Source organism: Ailuropoda melanoleuca, chromosome 7, assembly GCF_002007445.2.
Source record: "Ailuropoda melanoleuca isolate Jingjing chromosome 7, ASM200744v2, whole genome shotgun sequence".
Classification (NCBI taxonomy): domain Eukaryota; kingdom Metazoa; phylum Chordata; class Mammalia; order Carnivora; family Ursidae; genus Ailuropoda; species Ailuropoda melanoleuca.
In genome coordinates this window covers 18,417,726-18,438,720 of record NC_048224.1, presented here as the reverse complement: position 1 = coordinate 18,438,720, position 20,995 = coordinate 18,417,726, and the positions used below count along the sequence as shown (strand labels likewise).

Genomic DNA, 20,995 nt, shown 5'->3' with positions numbered 1-20,995 from the left:
AAAAAAAAAAAAAGTTGCTGTATTTGCTTTGGGATTTTTATTCTGAATCTGTAATACAACTATTCCTAAAATTCTACTTTATGCTGATGAGTATTGGGGATTTTCCCCACATTTTTTTTTATGAAAGTCTGAAGAAAGTGAAATAATTCATTGTATTTTTTAATTATTCTTCTTTACTGCTGTTGCTTTTTAAAAAACAATTCATTGCTTACAAGGGTCTGATTTTTTCCTTTATTACAAAAAATAGTTTAAGAGAAAACTATGTATATATCTTCAAGCATAGAAAGATTTTTCTCACGAATGAGATCAATTCGTTGTGTTGGCGTGACTCTTTATAAACTCAATTCTCAAACATATATGAATTATAAAGAGCTGACTGTGCTTTTAGGCTGGTAAAGGGTAATAAACTGGTTGTCTGTATCACACTTATGTTCTTATGTCCTTTATAAATTGCTGTTAGGCTATAATACTTAGGTGTAGACTATTTTATATAATAGGCTAAGTTCATTAGAAATGAAAGGATTGGTTTTTCAGAAAACCTTCACATAAAGTATTACTAATTGTTGACAAGATTATGACCTAATGCTCAGACTCCACAAAGTAGTAGCATGCTTACACATACTATATGTTTGTACCTTTAAATATACTTACAGAGTGATCTCATGCTAATTCCCTGAAAACGCAGGAATATAGGGATAAAACAAAAAGGAAAACCCCTTTGTTTTCCTTTAGTCACTCTTATATAGAATAGAGCTCCCTATTTAAGGAATTGCCTCTTCAAAAAAACAGAGTTGCAAAGGGGCAGTTTATATAATAAACATGAATTCTTAGAGAATCATGGATCAGAGAAAAATGAGTGTGGTAACTGATTCTTTGCATTGTATTATTTGGGGAGAGGAAATGGAGATAAAAGTTAAATTTTGCTATCTTTTGCAGAAGGAAGTTGCTGAGGGACACTGGAGATGTGGATTTATTTTTAGCTCTTTGGAAAAGCCCTTTGAGAAAAATTAAGTTTGTTTTGCCTCATTTCTTAGTGTTTGAAAGTTACAGTTTACCACCATATGATTAAATTTTTTTTGAGTCTGCTCTAAGACTTTTGTGGTGTTTCAAATAAAAATTAAGGAATCATTTAGTTACAGTACAGTTCACCTTTTTTTGCTATGTAGTTCTATAAATTTGGACAGATGGATGGTTTTTTATCTACTGCCACAATCACAATATAGAGTAGTTCCATCACACTAAAAATTTCCCTCATGGCTTGTTGCAGTCCACTCCTCCCACCCCCAGTCTCTGAGAATCACTGATCTGATTTCTGTCCCTATACCTTTTCTTTTTCTAGAGTGTTATATAGGTGGAATAATACAGCATATAGCCTTTTGAGTCTGCTTCTTTCACTTAGCATAATGCATTTGAGATTCATTCATATTGTCGTGTGTATCAATAGTTCTTCCTTTTTATTGCTATGTAATTAGTATTCCATTGTGTGGGCATACTATAGTTTATTTATCCACTCCCCACTTGAGGTAATCTTGTAAGCAAAATAATGACCCTTCAAGAGTGTTTACACTCTGATCTTCAGAACCTGAGAGTGTGTTACTTTATTTGACAGAAGGGACTTTGCAGATTTGTTTAAGGTTAAGGATTTTGGGATGGGAAGATTATCCTGGATTACCCAGGTTATCCCACTTTAATTCCATGAGTTCCTTAAAGTTGAAGAGGAAGACAGAAGAGGTCAGAGAGCGCTAACATGAGACTTGACTAGAATCTGGGAATGACCCTCAGCTTATAGCCAGCAAGGAGTCAGGGACTTTGGTCCAACAACCTCAGTGAACAGAATTCTTCCAGGAACCCAAATGAACATGAAATGAGTTCTCCCCTAGAGCCTCCAGAAAGGAATGCAGCCTGTGGACACTTTGATTTGGTCCAGTGAGACCCATACCAGACCCATACAAGACCTGCAGAATTGTAATATGATACATTTACGCTGTTTTAAGCTGTCAGGTTTGTGGTAATTTGTTATGGCAGCAAGAGAAAATTAAGGGACATTTCAGTTGTTTACAGTTTATGGTGATTTCAAATAATGCCACTATGAATGTTCACATACAAGTTTTTGATAGGAATACAACGAATTTTCATTGTCCTTGGTCAATTACGTAAGAGTGGGGGTTGCTAAAGGGCATGTCGGCATCCTTGCTGATACTGTATATGAGAGTTCCATTTGTCTCTTGTTTTGATTTTAGCTATTTTAATATATGTGTAGTGGTATGGCATTGTCGTTCCAAATTTGCATTTCCTTAATAACAAATGACGTTGACCATGTCTGTTTTTATGTTTATTTGGATCTGTACACCTTCCTTGGTCAAGTGACTTAATTTTTGGACCAGTTTTTCAAATTGGGTTCTTTATTTTTTTATTATTGTGATTTGAGAGTTCTTTATATACTCTGATATAAGTCCTTTATTAGATATGTGGCTTGCAAATATTTTCTTCCAGTCTCGCTAGTCTTTCATTCTCTCAGCATTTCCTTAGAAGAACAGATGTTTTTTATTTGGAGGAAATCCAGTTAATCAATTATTTTTATAGACCATGTTTTTGATGAAATCTTTGGTTATTAACAAGATCACAAAGGATTTTTTCCTGCATCTTCTAGAGGCTTTATAGGTTTACATTTTTTAGGTCTGTTATCAGTTTGAGTTAATTTGTCTATATGATGCAAGATATGGGTTGGAAATTATATCTGTATGGATATCCAGCTGTACCGGTACCGTTTGTTCTGTTCCAATGAATTGTCTCTGCACTGTGTTGAAACTCAGTTGATCACGTATATGGATTCTCTTCTGTTCCATCAAACTGTAAGTTTATCCTCTCTCCAACATCACAGTGTCTTGATTACCGTAGCTTTATAGTCATCTGATAATGTGCATCCTTCTTTTTCAAAATTGTTTTGGCTACTCTACTTTCTTTGTTTCTTATTTCTAATAGTAGAAAGCTCAGAATGATAGGCTGGCTTCTTTTAGCCTCTGTTTTTATTCTCAGGAGAGTGAGGAGACTCAAGAGTCCTACCTTTTGTTATGCCAGTTTGCCTGATTGTCAGCTTACTTTTGCCAAAATGGGAAGATGCTGGCAACTTCTTTATCCTTCCATTGAGGTATCTTCTCTGTATTTTTTATTTGTACAAGAAATTGACTTTCTTTCTCTTTAGAAATATATTTTAAATTTTTAGTAATTCACATGTGTAATTGTTCTTAAGTTCCGCAGATCTCCCCAGTGTATTACTCTGACTTAAACAACAAATCCATTGAGTTCTGGAAAACAAACAAATAAAATCCATTGAGTGTTGAGTTTTAGAAGTTCTTTGTACATTTTGGAAACTGACTCTTTATCAGATCTGTCATTTGCAAATATCTTCTCCCATAGGTTGCTTTTTAGTTTTGTTGTTTCCTTTGCTGTGCAGAAGCTTTTTTTATTTTGATGTAGTCCTGATAGTTTATTTTTTTATTTTGTTGTAAGAAAGGATCAAGAGTGGAATCGTGTTTAGGTTGAAAGAAAGGAAGTCAGACTGATATTGATTTGAGGACTTAAATTCCAGAGATGGGTATATGGCTCTCTTATAATTCAAAGCCAAGATTGTAAATTAAGCTGCTTTAAGGAGGAATACTGTAGATGGGAGAAGGGAATTAGAAAAATAAAAGACGGGAGCGCCAGGGTGGCTCAGTCATTAGGCGGCTGCCTTTGGCTCAGGTCATGATCCCAGGGTCCTGGGATCAAGCCCTTAGTCAGGCTCCCTGCCCAGCGGGAAGCCTGCTTCTCCTTCTCCCTCTGCTTGTGTCCCCCCTCTTGCTGTGTTTCTCTCTGTCAAATAAATAAAATCTTAAAAAAAAAAACAAAAAAAAAAAACGGGCTTTTCCCCCCCTTAATTGAAGAAATTAAAAAGCCATTGCAAGATTCTTAACCCAAACCAGATTTAGCAGTGTGTTCGCTCCCTCCCCCACTTTCCTCTCTTGCCTTCTCTCTTTCCAGTTGTTATAAAATTCTTTTTTATAAAAGCTTTATTTATTAGAGGGCGTGCACACACACAAGCAGGGGAAGGGTCAGAAGGGGAAAGAGGGGGGAGAGAGAGAGAGTGCACACTCTTGAGCATCTCAAGCAGACTCCCTGCTTGGGCGTGGAGCCGGAAGCAGGGCCCAGCTTGCAACCCCAGGTCATGACCTGAGCTGAAATCACGAGTTGGAAGCCTAACCCAGTGAGCCACCCAGGAGCCTCTACAGTTGTTACAAAATTCTTAGATAAAGTATTTGATAGAAATATTTAAATGTCATTTAAATATAAATTATAATTGCTTTAGTTTTCCTAACTCTGACACCTAGTATGTCTTATCTGGAAGTAGACATTTTTTGTTTTCATGAAGCTATAGAAATAAAAAGACATTATATGTACTCATAATTTTCTTACACTTTAAGACATTTCCTTTTTTGTGTATATCTTCTCTTTCATGCTTTTTGGTGAAAATCTTTAGATTGTATTAGCTCTGTATGTATATGATAATTTTAGTTGCAAAGCCTACATCTTGGAAAAATTAGTTCATATAGATTTGAAAATTCTGAGCTATTTTCTGGAATATTTTTTCGACTTCATATACTACTGATGGAAAAGCATCTAGCATTTCATCTCTCAGCCACAAGGTGGTGTACTTGTACTGCATCTGCTGTCTGAAATTCTGTTTGGTGACTCTTCAACAGCTTGTTCAAACCTAACTTAAGATAAAACGGAACATTACAAAAGTTCACCTTGGGCATTAAAAGAAATTCTTTATGGCAGCAGGTAATCTTTATAGGGATGTTCAGTTTTGAAACCAAGGGGCTTTCACAGAGAAAATAAAATAATGCAAACAGTAATGCATTTTACTATATTATTATTAAAAATTTTTACTTGGCAATAACTTCACAGTTATTAAAATGTTATAAGAATAAGAGCAGTACAAGAAACATCCATATACCTTTTACCTATGTTTACCTGTTATTAACATTTTATCCCATTTGCACACCCTCTTTTTACCTCTCTTTATATAGATGTGTATCTATTTTAAAACATTTGAGGCTATAAATTACATACATCATGACACTTTACCTCTAAATATTATGTTGTGCTTTTTTTTTTAAAGGATAGTGATACTCTATTTATATGGCCACAATACAGTGTCAACTTTAGTAAACGTAACAGTAGAATGATACTTGTGTCCAGTCTACCATCAGGATTTCAGTTTGTCATTTGACTGAATAATGTCCTTTATAACATTTTTCCCCTCCAGTTCAGCAGTTCATGTCAAGTATAACATTTAGTTGTCATGGCTCTTTAGCCTCCTTTAACCTGGAATATTTTCACAACCTTTTTTTGGTCTTTTATAACACTGACATTTAATTCCCCACCCCCTTTTAATAGAACATTACTTTTTTCCATTTTGGGTTTAACTGATGATTTCTTAATGATATAGGTCATACATTCTCAGCTATAAATATTGCATAGGTGATGTTGCATCCTTAGGATATTACATATGCCCAGCCTCCCCCCCTAAAGTTTAAGTAATCTCTCCACCCAATGTGGGGCTTGAACTCATGACCCCGAGATCAAGAGTTGCACACTCTTCTGACTGAGCCAGCCAGGCACCCCGCCCATGGCCCTTTTAATGGTGATGTTACATTATGTTTTTGTTCAAGTCATTTAGATGTATGTGTTTTGAAGGATTAGGTGCCCATTCAAGGATGTGTAAGAGCAAACAAACATTTTCTCTAAAGGAAGATACTTAGAAATAGATTAATGCTCCCAGTAGGTAAAATCTAATTTGACTGTAAAGCTTGAGGTAGCATATTTTAACTTTATTCCTTGCAAAGCTCTTAATATACTATATTGGCATTTTATCTGTCCCTGGATTGCCAAAGACTATTTGTTGATACCTTCTTTGGGATCTGCCAGTCATTCTGGTGAAAGAGTAAAATCTGAGTAGGTAATATTAGAATGAAGTGTTAAACAGATATCTCAATTTTAATTTTTTATATGTCCTAACTAATACCATATCCAAATAATTTTGTAGTCTCTATTGGAGTTTGTGCTTACATTAGTAAAATTTAATACAAAACAAACACATGAGTGACAAATGTGTTGATGGGAAAGAATATTGTAAACTCAAAGAAATGATCACAAGTCTTTATCCTTTGGTTATTTGAAGGATTTGTTATTAAGTGGATAGAAATAATTTTGTGAGTGGGAAAATTCCTGAAATATTTCTTGTATGTTAGTTTTAGGGTGTGTATAGAAATTCTCCAGAAGGTAATACTTACTAATAAAGAAAATAGTCATTTTGGGTATTTGCAACTAATGAATTTCTTTTGCTGAAAAGTATTTGTAGCATTAATATTTAGATGGTGTAATGCCCTCTAAGAGAGAACATTAGTTTGAGGCTCTGTTGGAGAACATGGTGAATGAGAACTTCTTTTATGATCTTATACTTTAATCCATTTACTTTGATTACATATGTATATTACATATAAAATATGTATTTCACACATACTGTAGACATCAAAGCATTTGAGGTATGAAATTAGATGAATATAAAATAATTTGAATGCCAAAGTGCCCATTAAATTTAACAGTTGAAGTTGGAAAGTTATTGGATTCCTCTGTAAGTTATGATTTCTCCCACCAACTATCCTGCAGAATATTGGAAAAGAGAAAAAGTTACTCCATATTCCTTCCAGTTTTGCTCCTTGATTTTTACAAAGATGTGTACTGCTTAAATTGGTAGTGGTTTATAGCTACTGTTTTTGACACTTGTATACGTGTTTCTGAGTTTCCAAGTGCACGAAATGGTGTCCTGGGGGCTCAGAAGAATTCGGTGTGTCTTCCCAAGTCTGTGACTTAATTCTGGGTACCTGAGCAGTAAGTATTATTTGATCAAATATAGTTTTAAAAATTGTTTTATTTATTTTTTTTCCTCAGACAAGACATCTGTGTAGATTCTGCTTCAGCTGTGAGAGAGAACAAGCAACCTGAAGGTTTAGAATTAAAACAAGGTAGGAATCAAGTAGTTAATTTTTATATATCTTTTACCTGAAGATTATAAACATTTTACCAATAATAAATTTTCAGTGTTCCAGCTTGTCCCCATCTTACAGATAAGGGAACAGAATAATTTATTTGGTCCAAGATTAAAAGAGTATAGAACGTACTTTTTATTTCATGACTCCTTTAGCCACTGGAGTAGTTCCGTGTTAGTGATATGATGTCAAGCTGTCATCTTGAGTAGTTTTAATTTAGTAATCTCTACTGTGTATCATCAGCTGCAAGATATTAGAGATACGTTAACTGGATAGCTTTGGCTTATATGTGGAAAAACAAAAGCTTTTATGGGGTGACTTTTTTTGGTCTTTTCTGCAGAGATACTTTGTTGTTACTCTCTTCCTTATTTATTTTCTATAAATCAGTAGTTTTTAACATTACCAGCCAGCAGAACTGAAGTGGTAATTTGTAATTTATTCAAGCCAAGTAGATCAATAGGGTTGATCTTTCACATGTCTTTTTTTGTTTCTTCTCATTCTTGTAGGGAAAATTGAAAGTAAAATTTTTTTTTTGGTTACTCAAAGACCACCTCACGTTTTTCCTCTGTCCTGATAAAATTACTTCACAGCAATGAGAATCTGCTGTAGCCAAAATGATTGTTTTATTTATTATGTAAGCAACTGATCTTTGACTGGCTTAGAATAGTTTCTCTAAAACTTGAGTCATAAGAACTTATTTGGTAGAGGGGCGCCTGGGTGGCTCAGTCGTTAAGCGTCTGCCTTCGGCTCAGGGCGTGATCCCGGTGTTCTGGGATCGAGCCCCACATTAGGCTCCTCTGCTGGGAGCCTGCTTCTTCCTCTCCCACTCCCCCTGCTTGTGTTCCCTCTCTCGCTGCCTCTCTCTCTGTCAAATAAATAAATAAAATCTTTAAAAAAAAAAAAGAACTTATTTGGTAGAGAGAAGTAGGTCATCGATTTATTTAGGCAGAATTTCTTTTTTTTTACTTGTGGTCTGTGTTATTAATGCTTAATTGACAACTTGAAAAAAATTGGGTAACTAATTTTGTGATTCAATGTGTATGTAGAGAGAACAAAATCAAGATTTTTCTGTAATTCTAATTTATGGACTCTGGGGTTTTATAAATATTTCAGATGGGTTTCAAAAATTCCATTGTTTTTCAGAAGTCCTACTGTGTTAAATAGACCAAAAAAAATTATATCTTTATATTCTGACTACTTTTGAGCACCCACCAAAGACACAGGTTCATATTTTCATTGACATTTATTTGTCATATATAAATAAATGCTAAGCATACATCATTTTCATATAACTCTTGTGCCCCATGAGTAATTGGACAACTGTGCTATTCTTTGTTTCTGTTCTTTGCATCTAATGAGCAGGCATTGTGGAGGGTATGCAGTTAGATCATCTATGGAGAGAAGAATGTCATGTAATTGACATGGTTGATTCCAGTTCCTAGGGAAAAAGGAATGGAGACTTCATTGTACAAATTAGCCAGTACTGCCTTCTAAGGGAAGATGTTTTTCTGCTCTCATGTTCAGGTGCTTGGAGCTCTTTAGAACTTGCTTCCCAGTGTCAAAAGACTATTTTGCTGTGATTTTATATGGTAACTTCAGTCATTTAAAAACCAGCCATGGAGACAAAGAGGGAGAGAAAAAGAACTCAGAGTAGCCAGATACCACAAAGCCCAAGTCTTTTATGCTCAGGAGCCTATATAGACCACTCTCACGTAGGCATTAGAAACAGCAAGAACACACTCATCAGTAAGTGACCGCAAGCAGAGGTGAGTAAACGTAAAATCAAAGCACAGCAGTACCATCATGTAGTACAGTTCCAGTGCATGTTTCCTCCTAAATCTGTAGGAAATGGTTGCACTCTTTTAAGAAAAGAGGGAATTAATAGGTAAAATCTTCTAGAAAAATGTCTGTAAAAATAGCTACATATAAAATGTTTTGTTGCGTAATGGAATGAACATAAGTTATCTAAAATATTCAATTACGTAGAACATCTAATAGGTAAATATTAGGATAGCTAAAATCTGAACCAGATAGTAAGTATCTTTGTTGGAGTTCCCCAAGAAGCTGAGGGACACCAGGAAATAGAAATCCTAGTAGTCTTAATAAAGATTGGTGCCTTTTTTTTTTTTTTTAAAGATTTTATTTCTTTAGTTGACAGAGATAGAGACAGCCAGTGAGAGCAGGAACAACAAGCAGGGGGAGTGGGAGAGGAAGAAGCAGGTTCCTAGCGGAGGAGCCTGATGTGGGGCGATCCCATAACACCGGGATCACGCCCTGAGCCGAAGGCAGACGCTTAACCGCTGTGCCACCCAGGCGCCCCTGGTGCCTTTTTTTCTAAATGAACTAATGTTGTCTATTTTTAATATGCAAAACTTGCAAAATTGATTTAATATTATCTCTAACTTTTCTTGCATAGCTAGCTGTTCTTGCTCACAGTGAGCTCAATAAAAACAGACTGTAATGCTTCTCATGAATGTATTGTCGTTTTGTTTAATGGCTTGACCATTTAAGAAAATTCATGGAAGCTTATTTAGAATTAAAGTAACCCTTTGTTAAGTAGACCAAAATATAAAAGCAGCATTGAATTTTCTCTTTGCTCTTTCTGAATAAAGTAGGTCTTATTATATGACCTATTCATAGTGTATGATACTGACATGTTATTTAAATTACACTTTCAAATTTTTCAGCTTCTCACCTCCTAAAATACTCATATATTGAGAAATATTAACTGTGAATTAGTTAATTGAAATTTGCATTTTTTGTCGAGTTCTCATTTCGTCCGTGTTGTTGGTAGGAAATACCATTTACGAAACAAGCTGTGCTGAAGATGAGAATCCGATTGTGGGCTAACTTCTACCACACATTAATGATGGACTAATAGCCAAAGGTCTTCCTTCACTGTGCAAACGTTATTTCCATGTAAATACAATCTACTGGTTGATTGATTGGTACTATAGTAAGATAGGAACTCTTCTGTTGGGGTTAGTTTCCTAACTCCTTTTTAGCAAGAGGGCAGCTCTATAAGAAACATCAGTTACAGTTTTGCTCTTGATCTTCAGCACAGTTGTGTTTGTGTACATGAGCACATATACATGTGCAAGCCTGAGATCTTTGATTAATTTCCTGGAGGATCTCAGGGCTTGTATTATTGAGAAGTTTTAGCTAACTTTTTAAAATAATTATTTTATTAAAGATTTCTTTATTTGAGAAAGTGCACAAGAGTGTGTGAGCAGGAGGGCAGTGGGGAGAGGAGCAGAGAGAGAGGGGGAGAGAGAATCTCAAGCAGACTGTCTGCTGAGCACAGAACCTGATGCGGGGTTGGAGCCCCCAACCTGGAGATCACGACCCAAGCCGAAATTAAGAGTCCATCGCTCAACCAACTGAGCCTCAGCCCAGGTGCCCCTAAAATAATAATTTATGTAAATTTTCTAAATTGGCCATTTGTGCTATAGTTTAAAAAAATGAAAACTGCTGTTTGTAAGAGGTATTTAATTTGTAGAAAATATTTTTAAAATATCAAATCTCTGCTAACATTAATGAATTCTCTTTATGTATATGTATCTATGAATAAATTTGCTTAAGACGTTCAGTAGTATTTAAATAATGGTCTGTATTTAAATTGTTGCTCTGAGTTTACAATTTTGCAGTTGTATAATTTGTATGATTTTGCAAATTATTCTCCTTTTTAACTTAAGAATTTAGCTCTTAGTTTTGCATTTCTTCTTTGAAGTGATCGTGAGAAATTTTTTAAACTATACCTGAGAAATAGCTAAGTCAAATTTGGATACTTAGGTTGAAGAGGAGGTGAGGTTTTTAGCACTCACTTTAAAATATTTGAAGAGCTGTCAAGTGGAAGAGTGATTAGGCTTGTTTTATATTGTCTCTGAGAATAAAAATAGGGCCAGTAGATAGAGTTATCATTAGATAGATTTTGGTTCAATTTATTTATCTCAAATAATCAGAAGTATCAAAATGAGTGGGCTGCCTTCCTTATTGCTGAATGGTGTTTTGAACACAGGTTACATAATCCACCACTTGGTGGCTCTGTTGTAGAGCAGATTGAAGCAGTGTTTGAATCTTCGGCCTTGATCTTGAAGTTCCTTTCTAGCTGTCAGATTTTGTAAAGACCAGTGCCTAGTGCAATGTCTGTCCTTTCTCTTTCTCTATATTTTTTATTAGAAAATTATTTTTCCTTTCTATTAGAGAAAGACATGCAAATACGCATAAAATATACACACCAAATTTTGCTGTGGTTAGGCTCAAATTCTGCCACTGTTGTGTTTTTTTTAAAAATAATGTAGTTGCCTCATGTAGTTATGTCTTGATCTTCCAGTTCACGAATTAGTGTAGGATGGACAGCTCTAAGAATTCTCTTGTTAACAAGAGCTTCAAAAAGTTGAAAGGTAGACTTTAATAGGGGAAAAATGTTTATCAATGGTTAAACTGTATGGTGGAAATTTAGATATTTTTTGTGGGCTTTTTTCCAGCCTTTTAGACTAGTGGTCACCGAAGGGTGATTATACACACTTCCAGAGAATGCAAGAAAAAGAATACCAATGCTTCTGAAGTGAATAAATATATATAAACTTATGTATTTGTCTCTCCATTTTAAAATTTCTGATTCCATATATCATTGTATTAGTACAAACTAACTTACTATGATATTACATATGATTTTATAAGTCAGCAAAAATACATACTGGAGCAGGTACTTAAAACATTTTCACTGATGTGTTTATATAAGTATAAGAGACTACTTTTGACTGTCATAAAGAATCAATTGCTGGTTATAGCTTATTCACTTATTCTAAAAATTAAATGTGATTGGAGAGATTTTTGCCATTGTTTAGTAGAGGTATTAAATATAAAATTATATGAGACCATTTGAATCCTAAAGGTGAGGGATAAATGGAAAACCTCAACTGATTTGTGCTCTTATTGCTGTTATTGTTACTGTGGTTCTAAGGTAGTACTGCACCAGGGGAAGCGAAGGTGAGTAAGTAGAGGGACTAGAATAAAATAGAATGAGGAAATGAATTGACAGTTAAAAAGGAGTTGAGTTTTGCTGAAAAGAACTTCCTAACTGTAGCCGAAGGAATACATACAAGTTATAAGAAGTTAAAAAGGTAATGAGAAAAATGCCCTCAGAGACTTCTCTTGCTTTGTGAAGGAAGAGAGAATGAATACCATCAGTTAATTAAGCAGCATTTGGAGGAGTTTTATGTGTACATGTTGCTGTAGAAGCCTCTGGGTTGGCAAGTGAACTTCGTGCTGCCTCTTCTTTTGAAGACCTAAATCGCAGGCATGAGTGTGGGAGAGCTGTGGGGAAACTGATAAAAAATGTTTGAGGCCATTTGGAGTTGGAAACAGAGAAGCAGATGTACCACTGATTTGTTCTCAAAGTTTGAGTCTAATTTCTTTTCTCCTAGCCCTGGAGTATCTCCTTGACAAATAAGTATTCACAGAATGCAGCTTCTTAACAGGAGTTAACTTCTTTAAAGGATTTTTAGAAATTCATTCTGGGGAAATGACGTCCAGTTCAGCAATTGGTGAAGTAAAAAGAGATTTATGGTGTAACCAGTGCAACTTAAGAATTTACATTTCTCTTCTCATTCCTTTGAGCTATTTCACAAGTTATTTATTACCAGCAATGACACCAAATGGGATCCTCCCGCCTTTTCATCTGTCTCTTTCTGTGTGTAGTAGTTGAACAAAAGGGTGAAAATTATGTTTTGTGTGACAGATCAGCCCATACTGTTTCTTTTTTCCTTTTGAAGACCCCTCTGTTACATTTAATTGTACAACTTTTCTGAATTAAAAAAAAAAAGTAAACTGGCAAGTTTTTGGATGCATAATGCTTTGTGTGTGTTTTATCAAGAATGACATTATGAAGAATTTGATATAGTATATGAGGAAAATGTTGGTTTCCATGTTTCTTTAAATTATACCCATCCTGTCTTGTGATGCATTTCATAGGCTCCTAGACATAGTCTTCTTAGGGCAGCTACTTTGGAGGTTACATAGTCCAAACCTTCGACAGATGTTTGGATCCCCTTTGGATTCACTGTGCTTTTGGTAATTATGTTCTTGTCCAATTGATTAGCAAAAGTTTCTCAACATTTGCTGCAACATGGACGGGACTGGGGGAGATAATGCTAAGTGAAATAAGTCAAGCAGAGAAAGACAATTATCGTATGGTTTCACTCATTTATGGAACATAAGAAGTAGGAAGATTGGTAGGAGAAGAAAGAGAAGAAGAAGGTGGGGTAAACAGAAGGGGGATTGAGCCATGAGAGACTATGGACTCTGGGAAACAAACTGAGGGCTTCAGAGGGGAGGGGAATGGGGGAATGGGATAGGCTGGTGATGGGTATTAAGGAGGGCACGTATTGCATGGTGCACTGGGTGTTATATGCAAGTAATGAATCATGGAACTTTACATCAAAAAATAAATTAATAAATAAATAAATACACATACATAGTGACAAAAAAAAAGTATCTTCGTATATAGAAGTACTCCTACCAAAGGAAAGATAGCAAACATTGGTCTTGAAATCAGATTTTGTTACCAGTTTTGGAACTTTTTGCACATCCTGTACTACAGTCTAGAATTTAATTAGAAGTTTTGGTTGCAACATCATATGTAGTATGTAGTTTTTTCGGATTGATTCCTTTCACTTAACAGTATGCATTTGAGGTTCTTCCATGTCTTTTTGTGGCTTGATAGCTCATTTCTTTTTACTGCTGAATAATCTTCCATTGTATAGATTTACTGCAGCTTGCTTATCCATTCACCTATCAAAGGACATTTTAGTTGCTTCCAGATTTTAGCAATCATGAATAAAGCTGCTGTAATCATTTGTATGCAGGATATGTATGGATATAAGCTTTCAGCTCTGGGTAAACAGCAAGTTCAGTTTTGTAAGAAACTGCCAAGCTGTCCTTCAAAATGCTGTACCATTTTTCATCCTGCCATCAGTGAATGAGAATTTCTGTTATTCCATATCCTTGCTAGCATTTGGCGCCGTCAGTGACTTGGATTTTGACTATTCTAATACATGTGTAAGTGGCATCGTATTGTTTTACTTTGCAAAACCCTAATGGCATATGATGTTGAGCATCTTCTCAGGTGCTTCTTTGCCATCTATATATCTTCTTTGGTGACTTGTCTCTTCAGATCTTTTCCCATTTTTTATTTGGGTTGTTTTCTAATTTTTGAGTTTTAAGAGTTCTTTAATATATTTTGGATACCGGTCCTTTAACCAGGTGTGTTTTGTGAATATTTTCTTACGGTCTGTGTCTTATCTTTCCCTTCTCTTAATAATTTTTCATATTTAATACATACTTTTAGCTCCATGTCTCCTATATATTTTATTTATTCAGGTGGTCTTAAGGGACTTACAAGAAGAAGGTAAATTTAGTCTGAATCAACATTTTCATCCATGATGCTTCAGTGGTCATTCTGATTCTGTTAAGATCTGGGAGGCACTATAGAATATTTAAATGCATAGATTTCTGAAATATACTTGGGTTTGGATTTTGGTTCTGCCACCTCAGTTGTGCAAACTATAGGACAAGTTGCTTAAACTCTGTTCCTCAGTTTCATCGTTTGTAAAATGGGAATAATATGAGTGCCTATTCCAATATGGTGGCATAAGGATTAAATGAGTTAACACTTGTAAAGTGCTTTTAGTACATGGTAGATGCACGGTAAATATCAACTCTTGTTATAATTATTTCTGCCATGATTATTGTTGTCATTAGAATTTTCTGCTTCATCCCCTCAATATCAAGGATCTCTATATTGAATCATAGGCTGCTATTATGTAACTTCTGCTCATTTGTCCTTGTGTGTCCTTTGGATTATGGAAAATGAAATTAATACTTTTTCTAAATGATATTTGTTCAGATTTTGAAGCTGATCCCTTCTCCCAACAAATGAACTGTAGTTTTGTGCTAGGCATCAGAAAGATAAATAAAATATGGCCTGGCTTGGAAAGAACTTCTCTTATAAAGGAAAATAGATATGTAAATTAATTTTTCCTACCTACCTGTGTCTGACCTTAAATTATATATTCCCTGTCTCTCCTCTTAATATAGGTGAACTCTTTGTGTTGCTGAGACCAGCTTCTCTATTTGTATACTGAACACATTCTCTTTTGGTACACGGAGGTGTTTTTTTCTCTGTCCCTAATTATTGCCCCCCTCTCTAGTGAACTGTTGCCAGCAGCTGTTTCACTGGTATTGCTGAGTCCTTATCTTGACCTGTCAGCCATGTGTAACTCCTCATTATTCCTCCTTCCCTGACACTTTCTTCTCAGTCTCCTTTGTGTCATGCTCTCCTCTACCTGATTTCTAAAGGGTGAGTGCCCCACCCACAACCTTCTCTGTGTACTTTTTAAAAAATTTTTTTTAATTTTTAAAGATTTAAAAAAAAATTTTTTTTATTATATTCTGTTAGTCACCATACAGTACATCCCTGGTTTTTGATGTAAAGTTCAATGATTGATTAGTTGCATATAACATCCAGTGCACCATGTAATACATGCCGTCCTTACTACCCATCACCAGCCTATCCCCATTCCCCAACCCCCCTCCCCTCTGAAGCCCTCAGTTTGTTTCTCAGCGTCCATAGTCTCTCATGCTTCATTCCCCCTTCTGATTACCCCCCCTTTCTTTATCTCTTTCTTCCCCTGAAACCCTGTGGCGTTTTATGGGAGCATTTAGGCCATTTACATTGAGACTGATTATTGAGAGATATGATTTTAATGATGCCATGTTGCCAGTAAAGTCTTTGTTTCTATAGATTGTGACTTTCTGTTCTGTATCACTCTTGGGGCCTTTTTACTTTTATAGAACCCCCCTTAATATCTCCCGTAGGGCTGGTTTCGTGGTTACGAAATTGGTCAATGACTGGCGATTCTGGAAGGTCTTTATTTCTCCATCAATTCTGAATGACAGCCTTGCTGGATAAAGGATCCGTGGCTGCATGTTTTTCTCTGAAAGAGCTTTAAAAATGCCCTCCCAACCCTTTCTCTCATTCCAGGTCTGTGTAGACAGGTCTGATGTAATTCTGATACCTTTGCCTTGGTACGTGAGAAATTTCTTTGCCCTGGCCGCTTTCAATACTGTATCCTTGGATCTAATATTTGCGAATTGCACTATGACGTGATGTGGCGTAGGTTTGTCGTGGTTGAGCTTGGGAGGGGTCCTCTCTGCCTCTTGGACACGAATGTTTGTTTCCTTTGCTAGATTAGGGAAGTTTTCAGCTACAATTTGTTCAAATATCTCTTCTAGACCTCTATTTTTCTCCACCCCGGATGCCGATGATTCTGACATTGGAATGTTTCATTGAGTCAGTAATCTCCCGTAACCTACATTCATGAGCATGGATTTTTTAGAGTCCAGATTCTATTTTAGCTTTCTCTTCTACTAACCCATCCTCCAATTCGCCGATACGTTCTTCTGCCTCATTCACCCTGGCTGTCAGAGCTTCTAGTTTTGACTGCATTTGGCTCATAGAATTTTTAATTTCTGCCAGATTCGCTTTCATTTCTGCCCTTAGAGATTCTATATTCTCATTGACATTTTCGTTAATACTTTTTTCAAGTCTACACATCATCTTGACCATTGTTACTCTGAATTCCATTTCTGATAATTTGGTTATATCCATATCCATTAGTTCTTTGGCAGAGGCCACAGACTCATTGTCTTTTCTTTGCTGGGGGGGATTTCTCCTTCTCATCATTCTGATGAGGAGGGGTTGCGGGGTTGTCCAGAGCCCAAATTATTGACCGGGACCCAGGCCGTGTGCCCTTGTTTTATAGGGATCTTAGGGATGGGGGCTTCTTGATTTTTCAGCCTGCCTTCTGGGGGAGGGGCCTGCCGCGCCAATACTCAGGCAACCCTGTTTGGGTAGAGTCTCCATGTCCCCTGCGAGGGGGGATGGGGATGGGCATACTGTGAGCTGGTATTTCCAGGCTTGTGTTCTCTGGCGGCTTTCCCTGGCAGGCTGCTGTGCCTCTTCTGAGAGTCAGAGCAGCAGTGGCTGAATCTCAGCCTCTGTCTCAGAACAGAGGGATTGCAGACCATTCTCCACTGATGTTCTGGCCACTTTAACTCTGTTTCTGTTGGTGCTGCTCACCCCTGCAGCGTCCCGGGATGTGCGCCCCACACCCGGCGTCCCAGCCCACACTTCCAGGGCCCGCGCGTCTCTGTCCTTTGTGTTTCTAACGCCGCCAGCCGTCCCTGCACGCTCCGGAGCTCCTGGGCTCAGTCTGCTTCCAGTGAGTGCACCAGAGCTCCGTTTCAGTCTGGTGGCGCGTGTTCCCCGGCTCACGGTCTCAGTCTGCTCTCTCGCGGTGCCGTCCGTGAGTCCGCAGGCTCCCCCGTGCAGGTGGCTACCGCTTCCCAGTGCCCGAACGCGGCGGCTCCCTCCCCCTTCCGTTTATCTTCCGATATCTGTGCGGGGTTTCACGGCTCCCCGCTTCGTACCTCAGTACTCAGCACTGGAGATGTTTATTTGTATAGATCCAAATGTATCTTCCTGCATCTCAGGCTGATTCTATGGATGTTCAGGCTGGTCTGGTACCTATCCAACTTGACTCAGGGGACCGGCTGAAAAAGGGGTCCCCTACTTCTCTGCCATCTTAACTCCCCTCCTCTAAAAGATTTTTGTTTATTTGAGAGAAAGAGTAAGCACGAGTGGGGGAAGGGCAGAGGGACAAGCAGACTTCCTGCTGAGTGCAGAGCCTGATGTGGGGCTTGATCCCAGGACCCTGAGATCATGACCAGAGCCAAAGGCAGATACTTAACCAACTGAGCCACCCAGGTGCCCTGGGACTTTTTCTCTTTTCTACATCTTATGTAATTCTAAGCCTAGCAACTACAAATTTATTTCTCCAACTCAAACTGCTTTCCAGCCCTTTATATCTAGCTTACTTATTAGATGTTCAGTAAGCATCTTAAAGTTAGTATGTTCCAGAGTAAATTCTAGATTGTTCCCTGACACACACTTCCCCCTCCCAAAGCAACAAAGAAGAAAACAATACCATTCCCCCTCCAAACCTTGCTTCCCCTACGCTGTTCTCCATCTCAGCGAATAGCAATTCCATTCTTCTGAGTCTAGGCCAAGAGTCTGGGAATCATTCTTAAGTGCTTTCTTTCATCTCCTTCAACAAATCCTGCCAGCTCTACTTTCACAATATTCAGAATCCAACCACTTCTCACTTCTTCTTAGCTGTATTAGCTATACTGGTATTGATTCTTACAACACGCTGATCTTTCTATTTCTGCCTATGTAGTCTCTTCCATATCACAGTCTGAATGACTGTAAAAATTAAAATGAAAAGTGGTCATGTCACTGTTCCCATCAAAGCCTTCCCATAGCTTCCCATCTCAAAACAGAATCTGAAGTCCTTCCTGTGGCCAGTACAAGCCATATGTAATATGGCCTGTCACTCTCCCCCTTATTCATTCTCTTCCTTCCTCCTCGCTTCCCTCTGGCACTACGAGCGCTGTTGTCAGGGACTTTGCTTTTGCTGCTCCCTCTGCCTGTATGCTCCTCTCCAAGACAACCATGAGTCTTCTGCATATCATTTAGATCCCGATCAAATGTTACCTTCTCTGTCTAAACTAATTAGAACTACCTTTTTTCAGAGCTTGTTAACCCCTTAATAAACCTAGAATTTTACTGAGCGTTGATGTCAGATTTACTGTACTATGGTTTTGTAGAAGTTACCTTTTTTTTTTTTAATATAGAACTCTGATGCTCTGTCATGTGTCTAGTTCATAGCATATCTCAGAATATAAATGCGAAGGTATCATTTGTGACTACAGGTTTTAGTGCCTGTCATACAGTTTGTCCAAATCTGAGAATTAAACTCATTCACATCAGTGATGTACTCTTGTTTAAGTCAACTACTTGTTCTTTAAGATCAAACATCTCCAAATCAATGAGGCCTTCCCTAACCTACTTGTGCTCACCTCACTTCTTCTCTCTTAACTAAATATCACGTAGTTCCTACCACTGTTGCCTGTTTATTTACTTATCTGATCCATTGTAAAGACTGGCAAGAGGTCCCTGTTGTGCTTTTTCTCCTAGAATGGTGATGTCCTCAGAGTCATTAATTTTGGATACCACCCTTTTATATATTCTAACATGTGTATTTTATTTTGATAGGCTCACATACTTCTGTACTGAGTTTAGCTCTAGCACCTGTCTTTCCATTCTGTCCCTTACACTTGGAATTTCTTCTTCTGTCAACATCACTGAATAGATTCTAAGACATGCGTCATATCACCTGCCTATGAGGATCTCCTTGACTTTTCCCTATTGCCTTTTACCCTCTGAAATTCTGGCATACTTTATATTCGCACAGTTTAGTACTTTATCATATCCATATTTTAAGCAAACCTAAGTACCATAAAAGCAAAATGTATGCCTTAATCATGCTGCAAATATTTAGTTTACCCTACCTGTAGAATTTTGTAAGGCCTATCTCTTCTGTGGCCTTCACAGCACTATTGTGGCATAGGTAATAGATACTGAGTGAGTATTTATTGATTCTTGGATAATCTCTCAATTTGTCATTCACAGAAGTTAGGTTTACAAGCTAGTGGACACTCAGTTATCCAGAAGGTCAGTGTGTGGTTGGTAGAATACTAGACGGTTGTTCTGTATTAAATTGTTTGCATTTTCTTCTTTATCTCAGTAATAGTGTCATGATTAATTTCTGAATATGGTGGTTAACATGATACACTTAAATTTAAATCAATAGTTTAAAACATTGAGTGAAAGAATAACCAAGTTCTGTCAGTTTTGCTGAGAGGAAGATTAAAGTCCTCTACAAAAATTATTTTTATATATTAAAAAACTGTTTCTTTTTCAGAAAATAAAGTTTTGGTTTCTTGAAAAGGCCAGAACTCACTAAAACTGTTACGAGCTGACTTTCTACAGTTAGAATACTGTAGGATTGTGTTCCTTATAACTTAAAATTTCGTAAAACCAAAGTTTTTTGTTGTCTCAGAAAAGAAATCCATGGAAGCATAGCATTGCTGTCCAGTGAGCTGTGGACTTTGTTACTAATGTGATTCTAGCAGGTTGATAACACTAAAAGCCTTGGAGAGTTGAGATTCTAGAGGGAAGGATGGTGAAATGTGCTGTTCTGAATGACATAACCACTGAATGTGATTAACTTAAAATTAGATGAAAAGAACTAAAAGAGAAAACAAAGCAAAATAGTTTAACCCTTTTGATAACCAGCTCTATGGTTGCTTAATAGGAATATTGGATTTTGATTTTCTTGTGTTCTCCTCCAGGATATATATATTTTTAGATAATTTCAAAAATGTTATTTTAGGTTTCTGAATAGCAATCAACTCTCTAAAAAAAACTTTTTATCTTGGAAATTTTTAAACAAAAATAAAAAAATAGGAGCATTAACTTCCATGTACTCCTCTCCATCTTCAGTTATCCACCTATGACTACTTTTTCATCCATACCACTACCTGTTTCATACTGCTAGATTATTTTAAAGCAAAATTCTAAACACCTTTTCAGTTCATCTGTAAATATTTCAATATGTTTGTATCTCAAAAATTAGAGATCTCTTTTAAAGCATGATCATAATGCCTTAAAAAGTTAACATTGCTTAATATCAGGTATTCAAAAAGTGTTCATATTTAACCTACTACTCATTGGTTAGTATTGTGATATTAAGATTGATGGATTGGTACAGGTGTTGTCACCCTACCACCTAATGGTTTTAGTAGCTATTAATTATTGCTGAGATCCAATATTTCATTAAGGGTTACAGAATAGTGATATTTTTAATCCTTAGATATCCAGTGTTCAAGTTTCTCTAGTTGTTATATATATATATATATATATATATATATATATA

At 36.7% G+C, this 20,995-nt stretch overlaps 1 protein-coding gene across 1 annotated transcript in view; it reads left to right on the top strand.

Annotated features, from left to right (window-relative positions):
• Positions 1 to 20,995, top strand: part of CAAP1 (caspase activity and apoptosis inhibitor 1) — a 48,291-nt gene that overhangs the window by 16,993 nt on the left and 10,303 nt on the right. The window contains exon 5 of the mRNA XM_002929089.4: positions 6,994 to 7,067. Within this exon, the coding sequence (XP_002929135.1) occupies positions 6,994 to 7,067 (74 nt within the window). The remainder of the gene's footprint in view (positions 1 to 6,993; positions 7,068 to 20,995) is intronic.